This window comes from Barbus barbus (assembly GCF_936440315.1).
Source record: "Barbus barbus genome assembly, chromosome: 41".
NCBI lineage: Eukaryota > Metazoa > Chordata > Actinopteri > Cypriniformes > Cyprinidae > Barbus > Barbus barbus.
In genome coordinates, this window is record NC_136719.1 from 16873085 (window position 1) to 16896990 (window position 23906).

General features: G+C 38.3%; 2 protein-coding genes across 17 annotated transcripts in view; one reads left to right on the forward strand and one right to left on the reverse strand.

The window, feature by feature from the left end:
* Nucleotides 1–224: 224 nt before the first annotated feature.
* Nucleotides 225–2869, reverse strand: LOC306860573 (transmembrane protein 107-like). Of its 9 annotated transcripts, none has more exons than XM_079402327.1 (6): nucleotides 2646–2869; nucleotides 2438–2528; nucleotides 2279–2346; nucleotides 1473–1573; nucleotides 1148–1244; nucleotides 225–1023 (listed from the first exon to the last, which is right to left on the reverse strand). In XM_079402327.1, exons 2-6 carry the CDS (start codon nucleotides 2522–2524, stop codon nucleotides 954–956), a joined length of 423 nt encoding a protein of 140 aa, XP_079258453.1. In that variant the 5' UTR covers nucleotides 2525–2528; nucleotides 2646–2869; the 3' UTR covers nucleotides 225–953. The 9 variants fall into 9 exon arrangements, with proteins under 9 accessions (XP_079258453.1, XP_079258454.1, XP_079258459.1 ...); XM_079402328.1 differs by having other exon boundaries at nucleotides 2757–2837; XM_079402333.1 differs by having other exon boundaries at nucleotides 2294–2346; nucleotides 2646–2837.
* Nucleotides 2870–3582: 713 nt separating this feature from the next.
* LOC306860540 (E3 ubiquitin-protein ligase HUWE1-like) overlaps nucleotides 3583–23906 on the forward strand; it is a 64078-nt gene continuing 43754 nt past the window's right edge. For 6 of the 8 annotated variants that reach the window (XM_079402269.1, XM_079402275.1, XM_079402274.1 and 3 more), the window contains exons 1-31: nucleotides 3583–3624; nucleotides 6516–6565; nucleotides 7458–7527; nucleotides 7619–7717; nucleotides 7797–8003; nucleotides 8110–8262; nucleotides 8656–8718; nucleotides 9883–9960; nucleotides 10084–10131; nucleotides 10255–10423; nucleotides 10551–10651; nucleotides 10818–10968; nucleotides 11062–11189; nucleotides 11281–11421; nucleotides 11542–11647; nucleotides 12151–12258; nucleotides 14198–14299; nucleotides 14404–14484; nucleotides 14705–14811; nucleotides 15065–15242; nucleotides 15324–15415; nucleotides 15547–15749; nucleotides 15865–15922; nucleotides 16122–16298; nucleotides 16416–16661; nucleotides 17709–17842; nucleotides 22124–22224; nucleotides 22474–22662; nucleotides 22762–22978; nucleotides 23168–23290; nucleotides 23418–23655. In XM_079402269.1, coding sequence (XP_079258395.1) covers nucleotides 7483–7527; nucleotides 7619–7717; nucleotides 7797–8003; nucleotides 8110–8262; nucleotides 8656–8718; nucleotides 9883–9960; nucleotides 10084–10131; nucleotides 10255–10423; nucleotides 10551–10651; nucleotides 10818–10968; nucleotides 11062–11189; nucleotides 11281–11421; nucleotides 11542–11647; nucleotides 12151–12258; nucleotides 14198–14299; nucleotides 14404–14484; nucleotides 14705–14811; nucleotides 15065–15242; nucleotides 15324–15415; nucleotides 15547–15749; nucleotides 15865–15922; nucleotides 16122–16298; nucleotides 16416–16661; nucleotides 17709–17842; nucleotides 22124–22224; nucleotides 22474–22662; nucleotides 22762–22978; nucleotides 23168–23290; nucleotides 23418–23655 — 3843 coding nt within the window. In that variant the 5' untranslated portion in view covers nucleotides 3583–3624; nucleotides 6516–6565; nucleotides 7458–7482. Of the gene's footprint in view, nucleotides 3625–5039; nucleotides 5153–6515; nucleotides 6566–7457; nucleotides 7528–7618; nucleotides 7718–7796; nucleotides 8004–8109; nucleotides 8263–8655; nucleotides 8719–9882; nucleotides 9961–10083; nucleotides 10132–10254; nucleotides 10424–10550; nucleotides 10652–10817; nucleotides 10969–11061; nucleotides 11190–11280; nucleotides 11422–11541; nucleotides 11648–12150; nucleotides 12259–14197; nucleotides 14300–14403; nucleotides 14485–14704; nucleotides 14812–15064; nucleotides 15243–15323; nucleotides 15416–15546; nucleotides 15750–15864; nucleotides 15923–16121; nucleotides 16299–16415; nucleotides 16662–17708; nucleotides 17843–22123; nucleotides 22225–22473; nucleotides 22663–22761; nucleotides 22979–23167; nucleotides 23291–23417; nucleotides 23656–23906 lie in introns of those variants that run through there. The other 2 variants (XM_079402270.1, XM_079402271.1) reach the window with 2 other exon arrangements.

Below are 23906 nucleotides of genomic sequence, written 5' to 3' on the forward strand. Positions count from 1 at the left end.
CCACTTCCAGCTGAAATGCCAACAGATCATGATTACAGAATTACATTCAGTGTTCACTCCAAATGTTTCACTCGCCTGGAAAAATGAAATATCAGTCATAATTCAGTCCAAAATTGTGTCATAATCTACATCATGTTGTTCTAAACATATGTGACTTTCTTTTGTGGAGTGCAAAACAAAAAAAATATCTGTGTGTTGTTATGGTCCTTAAAAGAAAAGTCAATGGGGTCCAATGTTCTTTATTTATTTAGTCATTTAGCAGACGCTTTTATCCAAAGTGACTTACAAATGAGGACAATAGAAGCAATCAAAACCAACAAAAGAGCAACAACATGCAAGTGCTATTACAAGTCTTGGCTAGCCTAACGCAGTACACATAGCAAGTTCTTTTTTTTTTTAGATAGAAAAAAAGAAAGCTAGTGTTAGTTTTTCAAGAAAAGCTAGCGGTTACAGAATAAATATGCAATTGATAAGAGGGTCAAGTGTGAGAAAGTAGATCATCCAGGTTTTGAATGACATGAGGATGAGTAAATTATGACAAAATGCAGTTAGTTGGGGAATGCAGTTTGTATAAATTAAGTAAAAAAGTACAAGTAAATTCATATTGTCTGTGTTTATAATTAACAGTTTTTAGGGGTAAAAATGTTGTGTAATCTACTGACAAATGTGAAGAATGAACAGGCCCAGTTTGTCGGTCAGTTGTATCAAAATACAACATGCTTTAATTCATCACAGTGTGACAAAATGTGATATTTTCAAGAAAGAAATTTAAAGCAGTTATTTGTAACCACAAAAAGCCTTCAAACATAATTTAGCAATCTAAGAACTGTCCGGAGAAGCCTCATGGAAAACACTAATTTATTGTGCGAGTGAATATTATTCTGGTTTCAGGATATTCTAGTACGTAGGTCATGGAAGGACAATATCTGCCTGAGCCAAGAGTGCAGAGATCCTCATAGAGGCTTCCTCTTAAATCCAAACACTACAACAAAAAGTATCATCTCATATAGTGCTGGAATCACACTGAAATATAGAGAGAAAACATGATTACAAAAAGTTATTTAAAATACAAATTTAAAGAGATTTTATTAATAAGACCATTTATATTAACAGTTATGCATTGACTGTTACTTAATTACCGACTGACCTACAGAATCCAAAGATCCACCAGTAGATGCTGCAGGTCCATTGCTCAAACAAGAAGAAGAGCAAAGCCACAGAGCCACTGGCGTGACATCCAATAGCTACAAATTGATGGTTAAAAAAAATCTGTTCCAGTAATTTGATTATGGCATACCAGTATCAATGAGAAATGACTAACTGCTATCGTGATTCGTGAATACCAATGTAATGGTCAAACACTGCATTAAGTACTGCATTCATTTTTGGACTGCTCGAAGACAATAAAGGTAAAGATATCCATCTTCTGAAGTGGACAACCAAGTAAATTGAGCCTGTGGTGGTAAGGATACATAGAAGAGCTTGATTGTTGTTGAACATTGAGACTCCACAGAGGAATCCAACCAGCTCGACAGCAAACAGGCCCAGGGTCACGGATAATGCCACTACAAGGCTGCCCTCCAAAAGAATGGTTAGAAAAGATGAATGTGTATGCATGTATATGTATATATATATATATGAATATATAGGGTTAAAGATGAGACGTCCCATTTTGGTGTCCACCACAACATAAATTTACAAAAGTGATTTTATATACATAGAAAGCATATTAAATTCAAATAAAGTACCTATTTTAATGTTCAAATAACTTTTGTGAGAGAAAAAAAATATGGGTGAAAATGTTCCATCATCATTTATATTTTGACCTGTACTTATTTATTTAAATATATAAAAGAAAAGTGATCATACTAAATTTTATTACATTTTAAATTATTCAAAACTTCTTGCAGACAAATGGGTAAAACCTAGTGGTTTGAAGGATAGTGGCAAGGTTTGGTAAAGATTTAAAATGACAGGTAATTAGTTTTGGGGGCTGCATTGTGATCCTTAAGTTTCCTAAGTTTTTTTTTTTTTAAGTTTGGGGAATTTAATGTCTATTTAGCAAGAATGCATTCAATTGATCAAAAGTGACAGTAAATATTTTTACACTGTCACACACACAAAAAAATAAATAAATATATATATATATATATATATATATATATATATATATATATATTTTACTTTTTACTAATCAACGAATCCTGAAAAAAAATTACTTGTCATTGGCCTACATACTTCTGAAGCAATAGAGACTACACAAGTTATGTTAACGTACCGTGTGTCCTCTAACCTGTATTCTTCATTAGTGTAATCCAGTGGTAGGCAGGCTCTGACACTGTTCTCCTGTAGAATGACGGCTCAGCACTTAATCACAGACCTGACAGCGATGATATCCTGCCTTACAGCAGTGATTAAACACAGGAGAAGATCTTACCCGAGACCAGAATATGATGATTACTATTACAAGGTGCGCGATGAGAGTCAGGAAACGGGCTGGCACCAGACTGCTTACCACCGACATTGAACTAAACACAAAACAACATCATGTGAGACTGAACTGTGCAAACGAACACAGCACTAAGGCCTTATGCATCTTATAAATTAGCGGTTTACACAAAAGGTGTGACACTAACCGCACGTACCAGCTTTCTAAACCTGCTAATATAGTGCAGAAAGTAAGTTTGTTTCTAACAGATGGCAAAGCAGAACATAATATAACGCTTTTAGGCAACAGTTATACTTATCTACAAAACCTGTGGACAGTATTTCGGTGTAACGTTCAGCTTCAGGTTGCTACGACAACACTGAACACTCTTCTTCTATTTGGGGAATGTACTAAAAACTGACCATTATACAGATTTATGCTGCCACCTACTGGCAGGAGTCGCTATGTGACTGGTTCTCAACATGCAGAGGGGACGCACAATATCGAAATTATTTTAAAACAATTATATTTAGATAATTCGTTCAAGAACAATATGAAATATTGCATGCACTTTTTCACTGCAGCATGAAATTCTGGCAAATCAAACACAATTTAAATTCGTCCCATAAACAACTGGTGGTATTGGCAAATTCTTGAAATGAATCATGATTAATTATTTTAATATACAGACAGCCCTAGTGTGTGGTAGGTCTAGTAAAACAAATCTGAAAACAAACTCATGTTTTTGTTATAGCCTAATTTTAGCAGACGTACAATAGGGGGCATTCACAATTAATCAAATATTAACTTTGACAATAGAGGCCTTAGAGTTATTGATAACTTTTAAGAATTATGTCTCTAAAGCACATGCAAGACAGTACATTATAATGGCAAACGCCTTTGCTGTTTGGGATTCAGGGTGTGAATCTGTGACATAGGCATGCATTTTAAAAATTTAATCACTTCACTTGTCTTATTTTATCCTGTTTTATATATTTTTTTTATTATACTGATGAATACTGATCATATTTTTTTATGATAAAGTTCGTCTGTCTAGGAGCAGATCGCTGAAGGGGCAGGTCTGCGTGACTACAGCAGGTTACTATTGGAGCAGAGGAAGCCAACTGAAATATCGCGAGATTTACATCCCCACTCGCTGCTGTAAAATGGAGAAGTTATGTTGAGGCGCAACCGAGGTAAGAGCTTAAATTAGTCTTTGTATGTTTGGTGGAGATGTCTGTGGCTGACTCTACATGATCGTTAACACTATCGGACGGGTTTGCTCGCAAATTGTACGCGTATACTGCGGTTAAAATAAGTGCTTTGGATGGAAAGACTAGACACTTTGCTAATATAAACCGCCATTTTTAATTTGCAGTCAGACTGTCGAGCATTGTGGTGTGTTGTATGCACGCGCGATGTGCGCGCGCATAGACTGAAATCTATTTACAAAATCTATTTTTCCGTAGGCAGAATCTCTAACATGAAATGTAATAAACGTGCATGAGTGAAGATGAAGGGGAATTGGCGGATACACTCATATGGTTCTGTTAAGGGATCACGACGAAAAGATCATGTGAATGTGATAGCATGTGCCTATGTGATAAATGAGTTGCACAATATGAGTTTTTGTGTTGGATTTATGCATTTTCAGTCCTCACGGTCTTAAAATTAGGCTTCAGACAATGTGTACTCTGGATATGGATGCTCATACCCATAAATATGCTGAGTCGTCAAGTCCAGCAACAGTCTTGACACCCAAATTCCTCTTATCTGGCCTTTATGGATTTACATATTTCCATCCTCAGTAATCTGTGTTGTTCAGTTATAATATACAATTTTCTATCAGAGAAGTATCCAGTGTTTATATTCCCCAATGCACCCACAGAAATCTGTCTCATATCATCTATTATAGAGATTATTGCTGATGGATAATATGGGTCAGTGTAACCAAAGTGACAACAACAACAAAAAACCCATCACATTGATATATGTAGACATGACAGTATGTATTTGTGAACTTTCCACCCTGTTTGTCTTGTTTGATGGTGTAAACTGTTGCTGATGACAGGAATGAATAAATGAAGCCTGTTAATTCCAAACTACAGTAAAGAGTATAAGAGTCGTTTTCAATGAATGAGAAAAACATATTAAAATCTTATTTGAGTAATCACATAAGTGTAATCAATAAATTTTCAAGCTAGTTATTAAGTGAAAAATTAGAATGAATAAAACGTATATTTCATACCATATCTTCTTTATTGTTCAGTATTACCTCTTAATGTAGTGCATTAAGAAAAATATCTAGACTGATTGATTGCAAAATGCATTAACTTTTCTTGAAATTAAAGTTAGGCTGACAAATTCCATCATATCTCAACTTAAACCTTCCGTATTTAATACTTTTAAGTATTATTTCAGATAAATGTGTTTTTAATTTGTTAAAGTTGACTTTAGCATCATGCGTGACACGCTACGTTCGCCCCAAATGCAGCTACGCACAAGTGCAGCAGTAAAAAGTGAGAAATTGAGCCGTCCACTGGAAGTCAGTGTTATGGTAGGCCCGAGTGGGGAATGATTCAGCGAGATATTCTGCGTTTCTCAGCTAATCAAGCAAACCAACGCATGCACGAGCATCTCATCAGTCTTCACCGCGCTTGCCTCGCCGGCCACAGTTCATCGAGACGAAGCGCTTGCTGAAGATGAGTGATAAAATACGCTACGGTACGGTTGTGTAAGCGCTGTGACAGACGCCGTTTTTGTGAGCTAGAGTTCTGAGGGGAGTGAGCGGGTTTGCCGGAGCAGGCCGGGCTGAGCCGGGCTCTAGATTAGTCCAGAGCATGTGAGCAGCTTGGAGGAAAAATATGGACCTGTGTAACGTTAGCTTCGCTCCTGACGTATTCCGCCACAGTCGAGCCGCATATTAAGGATTTGGCGAGTGTTTGTTGGAAAAGAGGGGCTTTGGATGGGATTTTAACAGTGAGGTGAGGGATTGCGGGTTTGTGTTGACATGTTGAGGGGAATTATATGCTTATGCCTTTTAGCTCGCGAGCTCACAATCAACGATGTCGCGCGAGCGGCTAACGGTCAATTTTCCCCACAGTCAGCTAATGGTAATCCCGTTACTGTTTATTCAAAAACTGGCGATCATTGTGTTTTATTTGCGCCATTTATTAGGAATGACGTGACTATGTTTATCCGCAAAACTTAGCTTGCTGGCTGAGGTAACGTTAGCTTGTTAGCAAAGAAAAAACTAGCTAGCATGTTAGCTGTCTTTTCCCTCAAATTGTACCCCGTTTTCTGTCGTCTTTTCGTTACAAATAGTTAATGAAATAACATTTCGAGTTATTGGTTTATTTCCAGAGTGGCTGTGTTTCACTTGTACTTAAATTTATTTGTTTACGGTGTTATAGTTTCGTTTATGGTGAACGCTCCGGTTAGCTAATGTCATTGTAATTTTCGGTATTCGGTAACAAGCTGCTGTTGTTCTCTCGACTACAGCACACTTTGATTCTCTGTCAAGAACTAAATTAGCGTCTTTCTGTAGTAATTAAGTTTGTTTAAATTGCATTGCTAGATAAAGTTTTTGTCAAATGTGTGGGCTCATTTTTCCATGCCAGGTTCCTTGATCGCAGGCCAGTGCTTCTCTTTGACCGGGTTCAAGGTCCTAAATGAGTTGTTTTTTTCTCAGAAGGAGCGAGTAGGTTTCTAAGAACGCTACATTAACAGCCTCTTGTTTCAAAAAGAGCAATTTAATTGGTTAAATTCAGTAAGGACGTGTTAGTGAGATGCTAGGGATTCTCTGTGCCCAGAATCTATGACCCATATCTGAACCAATGTGGGTTGCTTTTCCCTTGGCTTGCTCTCAGACTTCTGTTTTCTTTCCACCGACCTTGATTTTTATTCTACAGATAATTAGTATGGGATTGTTTTTGACCATTTAGAAGAAAAATATATATCTTTTTGATATATATATATATATATATATATAGTTTTACGTTAATGCCTTCTGAGCGTTCACAAAGATCACAAACATTCTTATGTTTATTGTTGGGGATTGTTTCACTTTCATCTGTTTTTACTATAGGTTTTGCACATGAAAAATGCCGTTAAGTTGGAATTGCCAAATCAAATACCGTAAGTATCTGCTTAAACAAGGAGCTGATGAATGTTTACATTGGCATGAACATGTTGGCATTTTGGCCAGCATTTGGATCTTTGATTATTCATATGTAATTGTACACCACATAAGTGCTTTTCACACTGTGCTTAACCCTTTGTTATCTGCTTTCTAAACCTCACTTAACACCAGGTGAAGGAGTGTTTCACACTTTTTCTTTAGAAGCAGATTTAGGGCCGCTTTTGTGCTATTAACCACACTTTGCGGTACCAAATTTGTGCCGTGTGAACCATTGTGGTGTTAGGATGTTACAGTTACATGCTTGGCAACAAACATCTTGTGCCTCACATGCTTTAGACAGTCACAGAAACACGGTTTATTATCTAAACTGTAGTATGTTGGCGGGGAGAATGTCAAATGGTGATGGAAAATGTTTCAGTGTGTCAAAGAGACCATTTCAATCTTACCTTTATAGTATGAAAAGTCCATTCAGGAAAATCTTGATAGTACAGTTGGTAATGCATAATTTGAGGATTCACAATGCTAGAGGCTTTATGTAAACAGGTTGGGTTTTCATTTAGTCAGTGACACTGACAGTGCTAATAAGTACATAAATACAGGGTTTAGGAATGTACTGTGTGAAACGTCATGTTATAATAATAACCCAGGATGAAATTCAGTTAAAGTATGAGAAGTGTGAAACATGATACAAGATAACCTAGGATTTTGTTTACCCAGGTTTAGAATGAGCCAGGATTAACTTTAAGTGTGAAAAGTCCTTTGGTCTTTTTTCATATGTGATACTCTGGCAACGCTAAGCTTAAATGTCATGTGGTGGCATCTTGATGAGTATTATTCACTGCTCATTTGACTGAGCTTCTCTCTCACCGTTTGATGTGTTCTCTGTAGGAATCGAGTGTAGAAATTAGTGACCATGAAGGTTGACCGAAGCAAATTGAAGAAAACCCCCACTGAAGCGGTCAGTAAGCAGGATTTCTGTGCATTTGGAGTATTTGAGGTTGTGTGCACTTGCGTTTCCTCATAGTTGACGTGTTCTTGCACTTTTCCAGCCTGCCGACTGCAGGACTCTTATAGAGAAGCTGAAAGGATGCAGCGATGAACAACTGTTGCTGGAACTGCAGCAAATCAAGACCTGGAACATTGGCAAGGTATATGCCAGCACCTCTAGCATCATGGTGTTTAATATGCATGTTCAGATCTCTAATGATGACCTGTTTCTCTTCACAGTGTGAGTTGTATCATTGGGTAGACCTGCTGGACCGTTTCGATGGCATCCTCTGTGATGCTGGGCAGACAGTGGAAAACATGTCATGGTTGTTGGTGTGCGACCGGCCAGAGAATGGGCAGCTAAAAGCCTTATTGCTGGCGGTGCTCAACTTCACTGCACTGTTAATCGAATACAGTTTTTCAAGACACCTGTACAGCTCTATAGAGGTACCACAATTCCAGACTGATACAACAAAACCTGCTTCTGTTAGCCTTAAATGGTTTATCATAAGTTGATTTTGAGCATTTGCTTTTTTCTTTTTTGTGTCTGTAGCACTTGACCACCCTTTTAGCATCATGTGACATGCAGGTGGTTCTGTCTGTGCTGAATCTCCTGTATGTGTTCAGCAAACGTTCCAATTACATCACCAGACTGGGCTCAGATAAGAGGAGCCCACTGCTCGCCCGTCTTCAACATCTGGCTGAGGTATGAAAGCTTTACTTTGTCACATCAGCAGATTTATTTTCTCAGTTTTGATGGCTGAAGTCTAGAAGATTGAAATGGCAAGTCTGAAAGCAGCTGCAAATCAAAGGTCTTTGAAATGTATGTGGCTAATCCTGCTGTGGTAGTATGCAGTGTTTTTACCTTTTTTACCTTTTGTCAATTTTAAGTTTAATACATGACTTATATTTTTTATTCTAGTGTGAACTTTTGAAGAAATTAGTTGAAATTAGTTCAGTTGTTTCGTATCGGCTCTAACCAAAGCAGCAAGATGACCTGGTTTTGTACAGACAGGTGCTTTCATGGTGACATTTCAAGGCTGATGCTTGTTATCTTTCATCCTACACCTTTTCCTGACTCTTATTCCTGCTGTCCTAGAGCTGGGGTGGGAAAGAGAATGGCTTTGGTCTTGCGGAGTGTTGCAGAGATCTGCCGATGTCGGTATGCTATTTTGTGCTATTACATATACTATGTCATTGTGAACATGGGGGGGGGGGGGGGGGGGACATGCTATATTTGCAGCAATTTGAGTTGTGTGTGTGTGAGCACCATTAAGATGTTCATGGTTAAGTAGTAGGGACCCAGGCCCTATTAGACCAGTGTAGCGTTGTTACTAAATCCCACGTCCACATCAGTTTAATACAATTTTAAGGCAAATTTATGTGACTTTCTAATTCATAAGTTACGTTTTATGAACTATGATTTTCTTTTATTTAATAGTCTCTACGGTAAAGTAATTAAAAGGAGTGTTGGTTGGATATTATATAGGGTGGCCATACATGCCATTTATATGGGACACGTCCTGGCCAGGAGTTTTATATTGCCTAAAACATCCAAAGTAGTTTGACCAATTACATGCAGGTATTGTACATAATTGACCAATCGTGATGCGTGAGAAGGTGAGAACGATCAAAGCGATGCAAATACGCACACGTGTTTGTTTATTCCACTTGAAGCTGCGCACCAATCATACCAAATTACCGCGAGAACGATTTGAAAGCATAAGGAGCCGTCTGCTCTGTTCTCTATAGCTCTCGTGAAATAATGTCATACAACGATCGATCTGCACAGTGCAAACAGCCAAAACCTGGATATTTTAGGCAATATAGAAATCCTGGCAAGGGTGTGTCTCTTAAAAATGGCCCGTATGGTCACCCTTATATTATAGAAAGTTGTATATTATGCAAAATGTAGTTCTGAAATAGTAAATCGTAAGTTAAAAGCAAATAGTAATATCACGTTCTATAGTATAATTTTTAAAGTGCCTTTAATCATTTATTGCTGCTTTTTTGTAAAGAAAACGTTTAATTATATAAAAATCATTTAATGGCACGTTAAAATGTTACTAAAATGGCTATTTATCATATTTTTGGTGGAGCAAGTGGAAAAAGTTGACAGGAAAAGTACTAACCAGGGGTGCGTTTCCCAAAAACAACTATGGTCACAAGTTCCGTCATTACCAATAGAGTTCAATGGAACTGACGACCATAGTTACCTAACGATGCTTTTGGGAAACGCACCCCAGGCCGTCCTTGTTTAGTCCTGCAATTTATAAGAATTTTTTTTTTTTTTTTTTTCTGATGTGTCTATATTTGTGTTATGCAGAAATATCCACCGAGTGCCACCACATTGCACTTTGAGTTCTATGCAGAACCCAGCTCTGAGGTCAAAGTGGAGAAAAAGGTATGCATGGAGTCATGCTTCCCTTTATTTCGCCATTGTTATTCAACATTGTTCTTTTTTTGTAAGCAAACAATTAATTTCTTTGTATTTAACCTTTGTTGTACCTATTTGCCCTCTCAACAGTCTAGCAGTAATACGCTACACTACATTCATATCGAACAACTTGATAAGGTGAGTTCCCCTAATTGTTTTCATTTGCTGTCCTTGTGGAACAGTTAATGGAAGCACATAGACCTTTAATAGCTATTGATTACACTTGAATCTGATTTTTGCTTTTCCCCGGTGTGCCCTCAGATTTCCGAGAGCCCCTCAGAAATCATGGAGTCTCTGACAGCTATGTACAACATCCCTAAAGACAAACAAATATTGCTTTTCACACACATTCGCCTGGCTCATGGCTTCTCTAACCACAAGAGGAGACTGCAGGCTGTGCAAGCCAGACTGCATGCCATCTCCATACTCGGTGAGTTGACCCCTCTGGTACTGACCAAAATAAGTACAGGTATTTATTTTCATGAAACGGCACACACGGTTCTCGCTTTCTATCTGGTGAGGTTGATGTTATGTGTGTTTTTTTGTTTTTTTTGCAGTGTACTCAAACGCCCTCCAGGAGTCAGCCAATAGCATACTCTACAATGGGCTTATAGAGGAGCTAGTGGATGTACTTCAGATCACAGACAAACAGTTGGTGGTTGGTAGAAATTATTAATCTTTATTTCTAACACTATATGGCAGATATGTACTTGTTGCGTTATTTAGAGTGATTACCAAGAATTGGCAGTATTGCACTACTCAAAAAACAGAAAAGATGCTTTTAGATTCATTTCATTTATGAACCCTCAATTGTATTGTTACAGGACATTAAGGCCGCCTCTTTGCGCACCTTGACATCCATAGTTCACCTGGAGCGCACACCCAAACTCTCCAACATTATCGACTGCACAGGAACGGCCTCCTATCATGGATTTCTGCCTGTGCTTGTCCGCAACTGCATCCAGGCCATGATTGGTGAGGAGATTAACTTCTAGCTCAAATTTCTTTACTTGAACTGTTTTCTTAGGTTTCAAGTTTGGGGACATTCTGTTCTTATTTTTGCTTCAGACCCACTTATGGAGCCATACCCCCACCAATTTGCCACAGCCCTCTTCTCCTTCCTCTACCACCTGGCTAGTTATGATGCAGGCGGAGAGGCCCTAGTATCTTGTGGTATGATGGAGGCATTGCTAAAGGTTGGTGTTTTGGTGCTTCCTCATTTTTTGAGCATTTAATGAGAAGGTGATGTATGAGGATGTATTGTGAACCATGCCACTTCCACGTCAGGTGATCAAGTTCCTTGGGGACGAGCAGGACCAGATTACCTTTGTGACGCGGGCAGTAAGAGTTGTGGATCTCATCACCAATCTGGACATGGCTGCTTTTCAGTCCCACGGCGGCCTCTCAATCTTTATCTGCAGACTGGAGGTACTGAAAACCCTCCACAGCACAACTCGTTCAGCCCCTTGTTTTTCTGCGTAGACTATTCAGCTTTTTGCCTTCTGCCCTTTTGTTGACTGAATGTGACCCTATTGTTTCTCTGTGCAGCATGAGGTTGACCTCTCCAGGAAAGAGTGCCCTTTTGTAATCAAACCAAAGATCCAGAGGCCCAGCACAGCTACTGAGACAGAGGACATGGACACAGATATGGACAGTTAGTACCATCTGTTATGTTTACTGCATGCGGCACTATATTTAGTTTATCCTTATTCAAAACTGTGTATAGTATCCACACACTGTCTCATCTACACACTAGGCCAGGGTTTTGTAATGATAATTTGTGGATATGTTTTTGTGGTTCACGTCCCTGTTTGCTCAGGGTCCCCAGAATCTTCCTAACCTTATGGTGTTGGTTGTAGGAATGCATATTTTATATTCCCCATTTTAGGCTCATTCATAAATAAATAAAGTCCTGCAGTATTCATAAAATCTGGTTATTATTGTTATTCTGGTTACACAACAAACTGTCTCATTCAACATCAATCTTTCATTCAACAAAGTCCTATGGCTTCTCTTTGGGCTACCCCATCAAGCAAGTAAATACTAAGAACATATATTCCAAGTCTTCTGAAGCTATATGATAGAAAGTAATGGTTTGCAATCACATGAGTACTAACTACATTTTTAAGTTAGTAAAAAATGCTTTTGTCAATGTAGTGTCAGAGGTTGCCATGGAGAGCAGTCCTGGCCCATCCACTTCTTCTGGTTCCAGAGCAGAGACCGATTCGCGAGCACAGAGCAGTGCAGTCAGCACTCCCAGAGCAGGTACAAGAAGTATACTTGCAAGTAGTGTTGTTACGGTACCAAAATTTCAGTATTCTGTACCAATACCAGTGAAAATCCACGGTTCTCTGTACCAATCTCAGTACCTAAGCAAAACACAAAAACACATGCTAATAAAAAAAAAAAACACATTTTTATTAATAAAGTTGAACAAAAATAAACTGTACAAAAGTCAATGCCATTCTTTATGCTCATTTAAAATTTTCAAGTTTTTCCACAAGTAATAAAAGTATGAAAAAAGTTAAACAAGTTTCACCCAAAAGTTTGTCATATTTCTGCTGCCGCTGAAAAACAACTATAAACTGTTATCTGTTTTAGGGTTTGCTGGGGTGTTTTATGATCTTCCTCAGCCTGCAGCTGTAAAAGGAAAATATACTTAAGTAAAGAAATGGGCTGAGTCTGACCAAATGCAACATTAGATTATTGACAACAGCTAAAATGTAACATTTCAGTAAATAACAAACTTTGACTTTTATGATAAATTTAGATAAGATTACATATTTTAAGACAAGTGTATATCAAATAGAGGGAAACTGTAGTAAAAACACTTTACAATAAGATTTCATTTGTTAGATAACATGACCTATCAATAAACAATACTTGTATAGCAATTGTTCTTTTTGGGGTTATTTTCAAAATTTACTAATACATAAAATCAAAAGTTCAATCTGTTAAAATTATTTAATGAACAAACATGAACGATCAAGTGTTTTAATTAAACAACATTCAAAAACATTAATGTAAAAAATATATTGTTCACTCATGATGTTGATGTTAGATAATAACATGAAGTCATGTTAATGAATGGTATCATATTGTAAAGTCTATACAGGAGATACAATTTGACTGTACTTTCATTTAATCCAAACTGTACATATTTAATTTTAAAGGGCTTTCAAAACCTGCTAGAGTTGTCCAGCCTTGAATAACATCTAAGTTAGCTAAAAAAAAAAAAGCCCAGAACCATTTGTACATGGGAAGTCGTGGCCTAATGGTTAGAGAGTCGGACTTGTAATCGAAAGGTTGCGGGTTCGAGTCCCCGGCCGGCAGGGATTGTAGGTGGGGGGAGTGAATGTACAGCGCTCTCTCCACCCTCAATACCACGACTGAGGTGCCCTTGAGCAAGGCACCGAACCCCCAACTGCTCCCCGGGCGCTGCAGCATGGCTGCCCACTGCTCCGGGTGTGTGTTCACGGTGTGTGTGTGTGTGTGTGTGTGTGTGTGCATTTGTTCACTACTCACTGCTGTGTGTGTGCACTTGGATGGGTTAAACGCAGAGCACCAATTTCGAGTATGGGTCACCATACTTGACAATACGTCACGACTTTACTTTACTTTTACTTTTTACATTCTCTAACACACATATTTTAGATTCACAATTAATTTAAAAACCTCTGGTGTGCAAAAATAGTAAAGAACATCATGTCCTTTTGTTTTTTACCCTAATAAAAGTTATAGGAGCATTGAATAGTTAATAAAGAAACTTCATTCTAATGTTCAATATAGTAGCGTTAGCTGCGCTTATGCTAACGATTAACTCCGCTATAACAGCAATGTTTATTTCAGTCCGGCATTCAAAATAAAATATGGAACAATAATCATAACTCTTTCATTTGATCTGGGTGTCGGTCTTTAAAGTGTTTTGTTGTTTCCTCCTTTGAGGTCGCCCTGTCTCAGTGCTTATGAGGAGAGCGCATCTGTGCACCTTTCAGATAGCGCAGCAAGAACCGGGTTGACTGGGTACTCGGTACCACCAGTCCTTAAACAAACCTGGTACCGTGACGTTTACATTTTTTTAGTACCGACTTGGTACCGAAGTACCGAGTCTTTTGACAGCATTACTTGCAAGTCAGCGGGTCTCCTTTATTACATGAGAAACTGTGGACAGTTTTGTAATGCATATTTTCTTCTTTCCTAACAGGAGTGCAGTGCATTCCTCAGAGGGCTGCTCTGTTGAAATCTATGTTGAACTTTTTGAAAAAAGCCATTCAGGACCCTGCATTCTCTGACGGCATTCGTCATGGTATAAACTCTGCATTTAATGATGCTTTAATTTTTACATTGTGGTTAATAGAGCGTTTTTATTTGCTGAGAGTGATATTAATTGCCTTTGCACTCTCTTTATAGTAATGGATGGGTCCCTCCCTACCTCTCTGAAACACATCATCAGTAATGCAGAGTATTACGGACCCTCACTATTTCTCCTGGGTAAGCACATGGAGAACAATACTTTTGTTGCTGCTGATATATTAGCCGAACTCTTTATGCGCAACATTTTGTCGATCTGTCTTCAAGGTCACAAAGTAGAAAATTGCAACATAGCATGGTTAAAAGCCCCTTTGTGGATTTAATTGGTTTGAATCTTGACTAATTTATTTGTTTGCCCTCTATATTTCATTCTAATTCTATTTCTCTTGTTCTGTTTCAGCGACGGAGGTGGTGACAGTTTTTGTGTTCCAGGAGCCCTCTCTACTGTCATCTCTGCAGGACAATGGTCTCACCGATGTCATGCTACATGCACTGCTCATCAAAGATGTGAGTCTGCCTTAACAATATAACTTTCCCTTTCTCTTTTATTTTTGTGCCCACACATTCTATCCATTTTAAAACTACTTTTGTCTGTTTCAAGGTCTTTCACCACCCCCTGTTCAGTCGTGCTAGACCCTTTATATCCCTTTTCCCCACTAAATCCTTCTGTAATGTTTTTCCATCGCTGGATTCCTCCCTCTTGGATAGTCCAGCATCTCATGGCGTATTTTAGGCCCATTTTATGCCTTTGTTTCTACAGGTCCCTGCTACCAGAGAGGTGCTGGGTTCCCTGCCTAACGTCTTCAGCGCCCTGTGCCTGAATGCCCGTGGTCTGCACTCATTTGTGCAATGCCAACCCTTTGAGCGGCTGTTCAAGGTGTTGCTCTCGCCAGACTACCTGCCAGCCATGCGCCGTCGACGTAGCTCTGACCCACTAGGTGAGTGGCCCCTATAGCTGTACCTTTGTTTGGAGATAATAGGAATGTGTTTCTAACAGACAGTTTAATTTTATGAAACAGGTGACACCGCTTCTAACTTGGGCAGTGCAGTCGATGAGCTAATGCGGCACCAGCCCACACTTAAAACAGACGCTACAACAGCAATCATCAAGGTAAAGCGGATAGTGCTGAAACATTGACACATCGTCTTTAAAAAATGCCCTTTATTGCAGTGTTATATGCATATTTAAACTCCGTTTTGTTCTGAATCCTTGAATTTAATGATTAACTTGACCTTTAACAGTTGCTAGAGGAGATCTGCAACTTAGGCCGATCGCCAGAATACATCTGCCAGAAACCTTCCATACAGAAAGCAGATGGGACTGTCACGGTGCCTCCAACTCGCTCGAATCATGCTGCAGAGGAGGCATCCAGTGAGGATGAGGAGGAGGAAGAGGCTCTACATACCTTTAGCCAACAGCAGGGGGAGCCAGAAAGCAACAGGCAGTTAGTGCATCAAAATAGCTTCTAGTATTCCTTGCTTTCAATGCCATGTGTGAGAAATCTAAATAGTTTTAGATACAATTAATAGACCATTTTTAACAAATTAATGTTTTTACAGAGTGGTGGGAACAGAGGAGCGAATCCCCATTCCTCTTATGGATTACATTCTGAATGTGGTACGTGCAGAACTAGACAATTTGCATCTTGTCTTATACTTTTTCCTGTCTCATTATTATTCTTCAGACTGTCTATTTTGAATCAATATTATTACATTCGCACAGTTCATTGGCTGTTTGTCAAAATGCATCAAGTCTAAATTTAGATGAGAGTTTGCTCTCCACGGACTGAAACTAAAATATGCGCCTTTCCTTTTAGATGAAATTTGTGGAGTCCATTCTTAGTAACAACACAACAGATGACCACTGTCAGGAATTTGTCAATCAGAAAGGACTCCTGCCACTGGTGTCAATCCTTGGACTGCCCAACCTGCCCATTGACTTCCCCACCTCTGCTGCCTGCCAAGCTGTAGCAGGAGTCTGTAAATCTATACTGGTAAGATTGACGCCTACCTGCAGGAAATTTATTTTTCCCCTTGTAATGCTTTAGATGCTGTGATATTTAGTGTTTAATTTTATTCTTTTATCCGCTCACTTTCTTACTGTGCCTTAGACTTTGTCCCATGAGCCCAAAGTTCTCCAGGAGGGTCTTTGTCAGTTGGACAGCATACTGTCTGCTCTGGAGCCTCTTCATCGACCCATCGAGGTTCCTGGTGGCTCTGTGCTGCTCAGAGAGCTGGCCAACGCAGGCCATGTTACGGATGCCACACTGTCGGCACGCGCCACCCCGCTGCTGCATGCCCTGACAGCCGCACATGCGTACATCCTCATGTTTGTTCATACCTGCAGAGTTGGACAGGTATGCATTATTTATTATTATTTAGTCATGTAGTAGACGCTTTTATCCAAAGCGACTTACAAATGAGGACAACAGAAGCAATCATAGTATTAAAACAACTAAAAACAGATCCAAAACTAAAAGCCAAAACTTTATAAATGCTACCTATACACATTTTAATAATAAAGAAATTAAATAAAAATGACACATGCATACAACAAAATTTCAAAACTTAACATTTAAATGAAAAAACAAAAAAATAAAGCTAAAAACAATTCAAAATATTAAAGAACAAAAGGAAAAAGAGTATAATGATTCTAACATAACACTAAGCCAAACACACACACACACACACACACACACACACACACACACACACATATATATATATATATACACGCATACAAATACATACCTACAAACTCAATATATATCACCCCACTTCCATCTAGCCCGTTGAAGTACCAAAACAACTCAAACCAAATAACACCAAAACTCAACAAAAGACCTAAACAGACGACACAAAGTCTGACACACTTTAACCAATACAAATCAAACGACAGTAGTTCATCAGTAATCCTAAGAAATAACACTGCCAAACACACATGCTAAAAAACAACTTACTTGCACATAGTAAGAAATGGTTATAAAAACTGAAACCGAAGTGAAACAAGTAGTAGCAAAGAGGAGAAATAAAAAGCGATACTTTTATCCTTTGTCCCTGCCCGGTGGAGTCGCACGGTAGAGTCGATGGTCTTTACACTCTTCGGTCCCCACACAAGGAGGCCTTCACGCGATGGCTGCGGCAGTAAACTAAGCTTTTTTTATACCCGTGCCGTTTAACAAAATACTAATTGAATTTAGCTGGACACACTTTCCTTATTTTTCCACAACAAATGGCCAAGCAAGCGCAGACACTGACAAGGTGCACGATACAGAACGAGACCAAACGCAACATGCATATAGGCAGCTATACAATTTCCAGTATTAGGACTGCAGCTAATGATATTTTGATCATTGATTAATCTGCTGATGTGGTGTTAACAGTACCTCTTTCTATTTTTTCAGAGTGAGATCCGTGCTATCTCAGTGAATCAGTGGGGATCTCAACTGGGTCTGAGTGTTCTGAACAAACTGAGTCAGCTCTACTGCTCTCTGGTGTGGGAGAGCACTGTGCTGCTGTCCCTCTGTACACCAAACAGGTTAGTAGTACTGCTCTCGCCTCACATGGTGGACCTTTCACTAATCCACTCCATTGGCATTTTTAAATCCACCATCTATTTTGTAAATGCTTGTTATAGCAGGGTTCCCGCGCATCCTTAAGTCTTAAATTGTACAAGAAAGTCTTAATTATGATTTCAAGAGGTCTTAAATTTGGTTACAGACCAGAATCGCGATGCAGCTTAATGTGACGATTAAACTTCAAAAGGCTATAAATAAATGAGCGCTGCACATTTCAAAGTCCCATACTGTGCTGCTTTGTGTTCTGCCGTTACAACGGCTCCTGCTGGCAGAGAATGAATGTGCATGTTCAAAAAGACTGTTGCGAGTAGGTATTTCTGCAAAACCAGAGGCTGTAGTTTCAGAACTGGATTTCTAGGATCCTCTAGTTTTTGCATTTTTTTTTGTATGTATTATGTCAGGTCTTCCAGCCAGTTCTATCAAACCTTTACAATTAATCCAGAACGTGGCAGCTATATTAATTTTTAATGAGCCAAAAAGAATGTAAGAGAATGAAGAACGTCACACCTCTCTTTATCAGTTTTCACTGGCATAAAATTCTAGGCATTAATGTTTGCCTACAAAACCACCACTGGCTCTACACCCCTTTACCTAAATGCTGTACTTCAGACTTATGTGCCCTCTAGAAGCTTTATTGTGGCATCCCAAAGTGGCACAAAATCACTTTCACAGGCTTTTAAATTAAATGTTCCCTCCTAGTGGAATAACCTGCCTAACTCAATCAGAGCAGTTGAGTCCTTAGCCATCTTCAAGAATTGGCTAAAAACACATCTCTTCCATCTTTATTTGACCCTCTAACTCTAGCATTCTCTATTCTAATTCTATTCTTAAAAAAATAAAACCTAATTTACTGCTTGTTTTCTTAAAAACAAAAACAAAAAAAAACTAACACTGTTTTGTAATCTTTTTGTATTCTATCGGTTTTCTTTTTAATAATTCTACAATTAACAAAAGCAAAAAAGGTCTCTAAAGCCCTATTCAGACGGGACTAGTTTTACAGGGGGTCGTTAGAGAAATTTGTGTTTCACAGACGTACTTGGTGATTTTAATCCCGTCCGAATCTACCATGTCTGTTTATTTTCTCAGACAACCTCTGTAATAATTCCAGAGCAAATTACCTACTGTTTTTCAGCAAACTCCGTGATCCTCTGAGAAAACTAATCCCGTCCGAATGCGATGTCTGTGATTGCCGGTTAATTGTTTTCACAACGCATTTCCTTGTATGTTTTGGCCAACTTGAATTACAGTAGACGCTCTTACCGTGCACACATTTGCTATATTTGCCTCCCGGCAAAGGAAATAATAAAAAAAAAAAATTTAAATAATAAAATCAAGAGCCAGAGTAAACTAAGACTGGCTATTGTAATATCAGCGTTAGGTAAAATGATTTGCGTTCATTTCTGCACTCAATTACATAATGTTTTAATTGAATGTGTACCTTTTATGAAAATTAAACACGGGTTTACTACAACTAAATAACTAAAGTAACAGTAAAGTAACCACACATTAACATGGTTTTGCTATACTAGCCGTTTAGCTTCACCATGGTATTTGTGTGATTTTATACTAATGGTAATCAATCCGAATGACTACGTAATGCACGCATACAGAGGGCGTGATCTCTGAAACGCCCAGATGTACAAAACAGACCCTCCCACCTCTGTAACAAACACTGAGATGTTAGTCCCTTCCGAACTGGTACATGAAAATCGCAGACGCCAGGTGATAAGAATCAAAACTCAAACGTAGTTTAGAAAACTAGTCCCGTCCGAATAGGGCTTAACACTAGCTTGCTCTACTCTTTTTCTATTCTATCTGTTTTCTTTTTATTTATTATATAATTTAAAAAAGTCCCTTGCTACGTGTACTGCGTTAGGTTAAATGAGACTTGTTTCAGCACTTGCATATCATTGCTCTTGTTGATTTTGATTGCGTCCATTGTTCTCATTTGTAAGTCGCTTTGGATAAAAGCATCTGCTAAATGACTAAATATTAGTGGCTCATACTATTTTATAGCACTTGTTCAATTCTGTATATTATTATTTTTAATGAATTATGTAGTGGTTTAATTGTATACACTTAATTATTGTCCTAATCAACTCCTAACCCTAAACACCCGTTAGTAACCCTCTTGAAATATTTAACCTAATTTATTTCAATATATTCTGGTTTTAAATTCAGTTGTCTTGGAAAGAAGACTTGTCTGTGCGAGAAAGTGCAGCTTCACGTCTGATGTGTGAACCACTTAAAGTGCAGTAAATGGTAAAACAATTGCGGTACAAATTAGTGTGACTATTAGTACTAGGTATGCACGATATTGGATTTTTGCCGATATCCGATATTTTTGGCATCTACTTTTGACCAATATATTTCCGTTTGTTTGGAAACAACACCAAGTCTCTCCTGTGCAGAAATGATAAGAAAATAATTTTTTATTTTGGTTAGTTTTTAACCAGAATTAAATATAAAAAAAAAAATAATGAAGGTTTTTTGACGGTACATTGAAGCTTTGAAAATAATTATAAATAAACTATCAATTGCTGCATTTTTTCCCCCCAGAAAGATGCAGTGTTAACCTTAACATTTTATTTTAGGATTTAACATTTGTAGATGGTCTAAAACAAGAGTTGTGTAAATTCAGAAAATCTTTTAGAGCTCATGATTTACTTAAATAAAACATATTACACATTAATGAATAAATCAGTATATATAAAATTTTTTTTTTTCATTTAAGCTATAGCTTCTGACCATTAAATCAAAACATACTCATTATTTTATGGCGTCAATTACTGCTTTGTCTAATCAGCAACAGTCTAAATGTTAATTGTGTAGGCTGTTTTATTTTTTATTTAATTAGAAGTAGGCCAACAGCGCCCCCTAAAGATTAAATCTCTTTACCGACCGGGCGTTACTTTCACAGATTAATTTCAACGATCTAAATCAGTGAATCTATTCATCATTCAGACAAAACTTTGCTTCAAGAATGAGCCACACTGCTGACGTGATCTAATCACTAGCACACCCTGAGCACATGTGAGTTAATGTATTCCTCTTATTGGCAAGACATATCGGCATAATTTTTCATATCAGGCCGATGCCGATATTTACATTTAAAGCCATTATCGTCCGATTCCGATATCAGTCCGATAATATCGTGCATCCCTAATTAGTACTTTAATAAAAGTTAAATAATTTAAATACAAATACTAATTTACAACATCCAGCAGCACAATGAACTGTTTTGCACAGCTAAAAAGGCTAAATGGAGATTGCTGACTCCCCCCTCAAACAGTTCATGCTAGCTCTTACATTAAAAATAAGATGGAAAGATGATTAATTAATAGTTTCCATGGATCTAGTCTTTGCATCTGTTTGTTTTATGTTTGAATCAGGTCTCCTCTGTTGGAATAGATAGCGCTGTCCCAAAAAATAGGATCCTATGCCGTCCTAGAACTGCAGCCTCCGGTACGGCAGGAACATTGGGTTGTTTTTTGTTCAGACCAATGCAAAAATCGACCCATGTTTTTACCCTGCAAACACGCAGAGCTGTAAATGTGAACTGGTGGATCGATAAGAAGATAATTCATTATAAAAATCTAAACAGGAAAATGTTTCTGTTATTTAATTAATATAATAATTTATTGATGATAATCGTTTAAATTAATATAATAATATTTTTGACTTTTCCATTTTCTCAAAAAATGGTTTAAACACTGTGAAGTGTATCATTTTATGAAACTTTTTGTTTTTGTGAAAACTTCTATCTGAACTGTAAATCATACTTTTTACAGTAATTTTAAAGTTTAGTAGTTTACCATAGACATTGCCCTACCCTGCTCATATGGTATTAATTTTATTTGTGCAGGTCTTAAAGGTCTTAAAAAGCCTTAAATCTGAGCTTAAACATCCTGCAGCAACCCTGTATAGATCTTATTGTGAATGTAAATGTTTCTTTTTTTTTTTACCTCGTATTGTTTAACTAAAATGTCATAAATTGATCTTCCGGTGAAGAAATAAACTTTTCTCTGTATGCTAGATTTCTTCAGTTATTTAGTCCACTTAAACCTTGCTCCTCTGCCACTGACTGCAATGCAATGCTTGCATTCATTTTTGAAAGGCGTTTGTCACAATATTGGGGGGTTCTTACTGCTGTACAGCATAGAATTAGGCTAAGTGATTGTCTGCTAACTAAAACAGATTGTTTTTATTTATTTGTAATTTGTTTCATTTGTCTTTTGCAGTTTGCCTCCTGGCTGTGAGTTTGGTCAGGCTGACATGCAGAAACTTGTTCCTAAAGAGGATAAACCCTCCAGCAGCACAACAGCTGCAGGAAGGAGAACTGGTAAAAAATACTGCAATAACTGCATAGTGGCAATTTCACAGTAAAATTCTTTATAAAGCTCACTACCTTTCTCTGCCTCCTCATTTGATATGATTTTATATGTACAATTTTTTTGAGGGTTATTTTAGCCACCAGTTTCTCTTTTATTTCCTCTTTTTGCACCTCGGTTCCTTTTATTTGCATTTCATGTCCTTTTTTTGCTGGTTTGCATTTGCTTTTTCTTTTCTAATGCCCTTCTCTCTCCACCAGCTGAGACTGAGACCCTGTCTGTGGGGGTGGATCCCTCTGCTCAGGGTTTGCTGGAAGGAATGGGCCTGGATGGAGACTCTCTTGCTCCCATGGAGACAGATGAGCCCACAGCCACTGACCCAAAGACCAAGTCCAAACTCACCCCTGCCATGGCAACACGCATCAAACAAATTAAGCCTCTGCTCTCAGGTCAGCACCAATAGAGCTGTCTCAACCATTTTAATCTGTTATTTAATAAGTAAAATGAGAAACCCTGAATAACATTGCATCTATCTCTTTATCCCCCAGCCTCCTCTCGTTTGGGCAGGGCTCTAGCGGAGCTCTTTGGATTGCTGGTGAAGCTCTGTGTGGGCTCACCTGTCCGTCAGCGGCGCTCTCACCATACCACCAGCACAGGCACCGCCCCAACACCGGCGGCTCGGGCCACCGCTTCTTCTCTTACTAAACTCCTCACCAAGGGCTTGAGCTGGCAGCCTCCTCCCTATACGCCCACACCACGTTTTAGGTAAATGCACCTGCTGCTTTGTAGCAAAGTTTACCCTATAATTCTGAACATAGCATTAGTATCTTTAATGATAGCTTAGTAAATGGAGCTGCTGTTAGGCCAGTGTAAACAGACTTCCCTGAAGCCTGAGACTTGTATTTCCTGGAGGTGTATGAGGCTAATATTTATGTGCTTCTCTTTCATAATCAGGCTGACTTTCTTTATCTGCTCTGTGGGCTTCACTTCACCCATGCTGTTTGATGAGAGGAAGTATCCGTACCATCTGATGCTGCAGAAGTTCTTCTGTTCTGGTGGCCATGACGCTTTGTTTGAGTGAGTAGAGAAGAGTTGAAAAATAAATAACTTATCTATAACTTAACTGAATTTAAAAAAGAATCATTATGCTTTTTTGACATTCTGTAGTATTTTACAAGAAGTAAAAATGCTTTGTGTTCACCAGGACGTTTAACTGGGCCCTGTCCATGGGAGGTAAAGTGCCTGTGTCGGAGGGCTTGGAACACCTTGAGCTGCCTGACGGGACAGGAGAATTCCTAGACGCCTGGTTGATGCTGGTAGAGAAGATGGTGAACCCCAGCACAGTTCTGGACTCCCCACACTCTCTGCCCGCTAAAGTGCCTGGAGCAACACTCAACACGCCACAGTTCAGCGCATTGCGCTTTCTCATTGTCACACAGAAGGTATTACATTTAATGTTAGTATAAATAATATAATTAAATTCAAGTGTGCTTTATTGGCATGACAAAAACTATACATTTGTATTGCCAAAGCAATTGCAACTGGGCTGCTTACAAATAGTGCGCACATGTATTAACAGAAAAAAAATAAAATAATAATAATATATAAAAGTATTAAGCATTTAGTGCAATAAAATAATTAATATAAATACCCTTGCATTATTAAAGCAAAGCAGCGCAGTTCTAATTTTTCC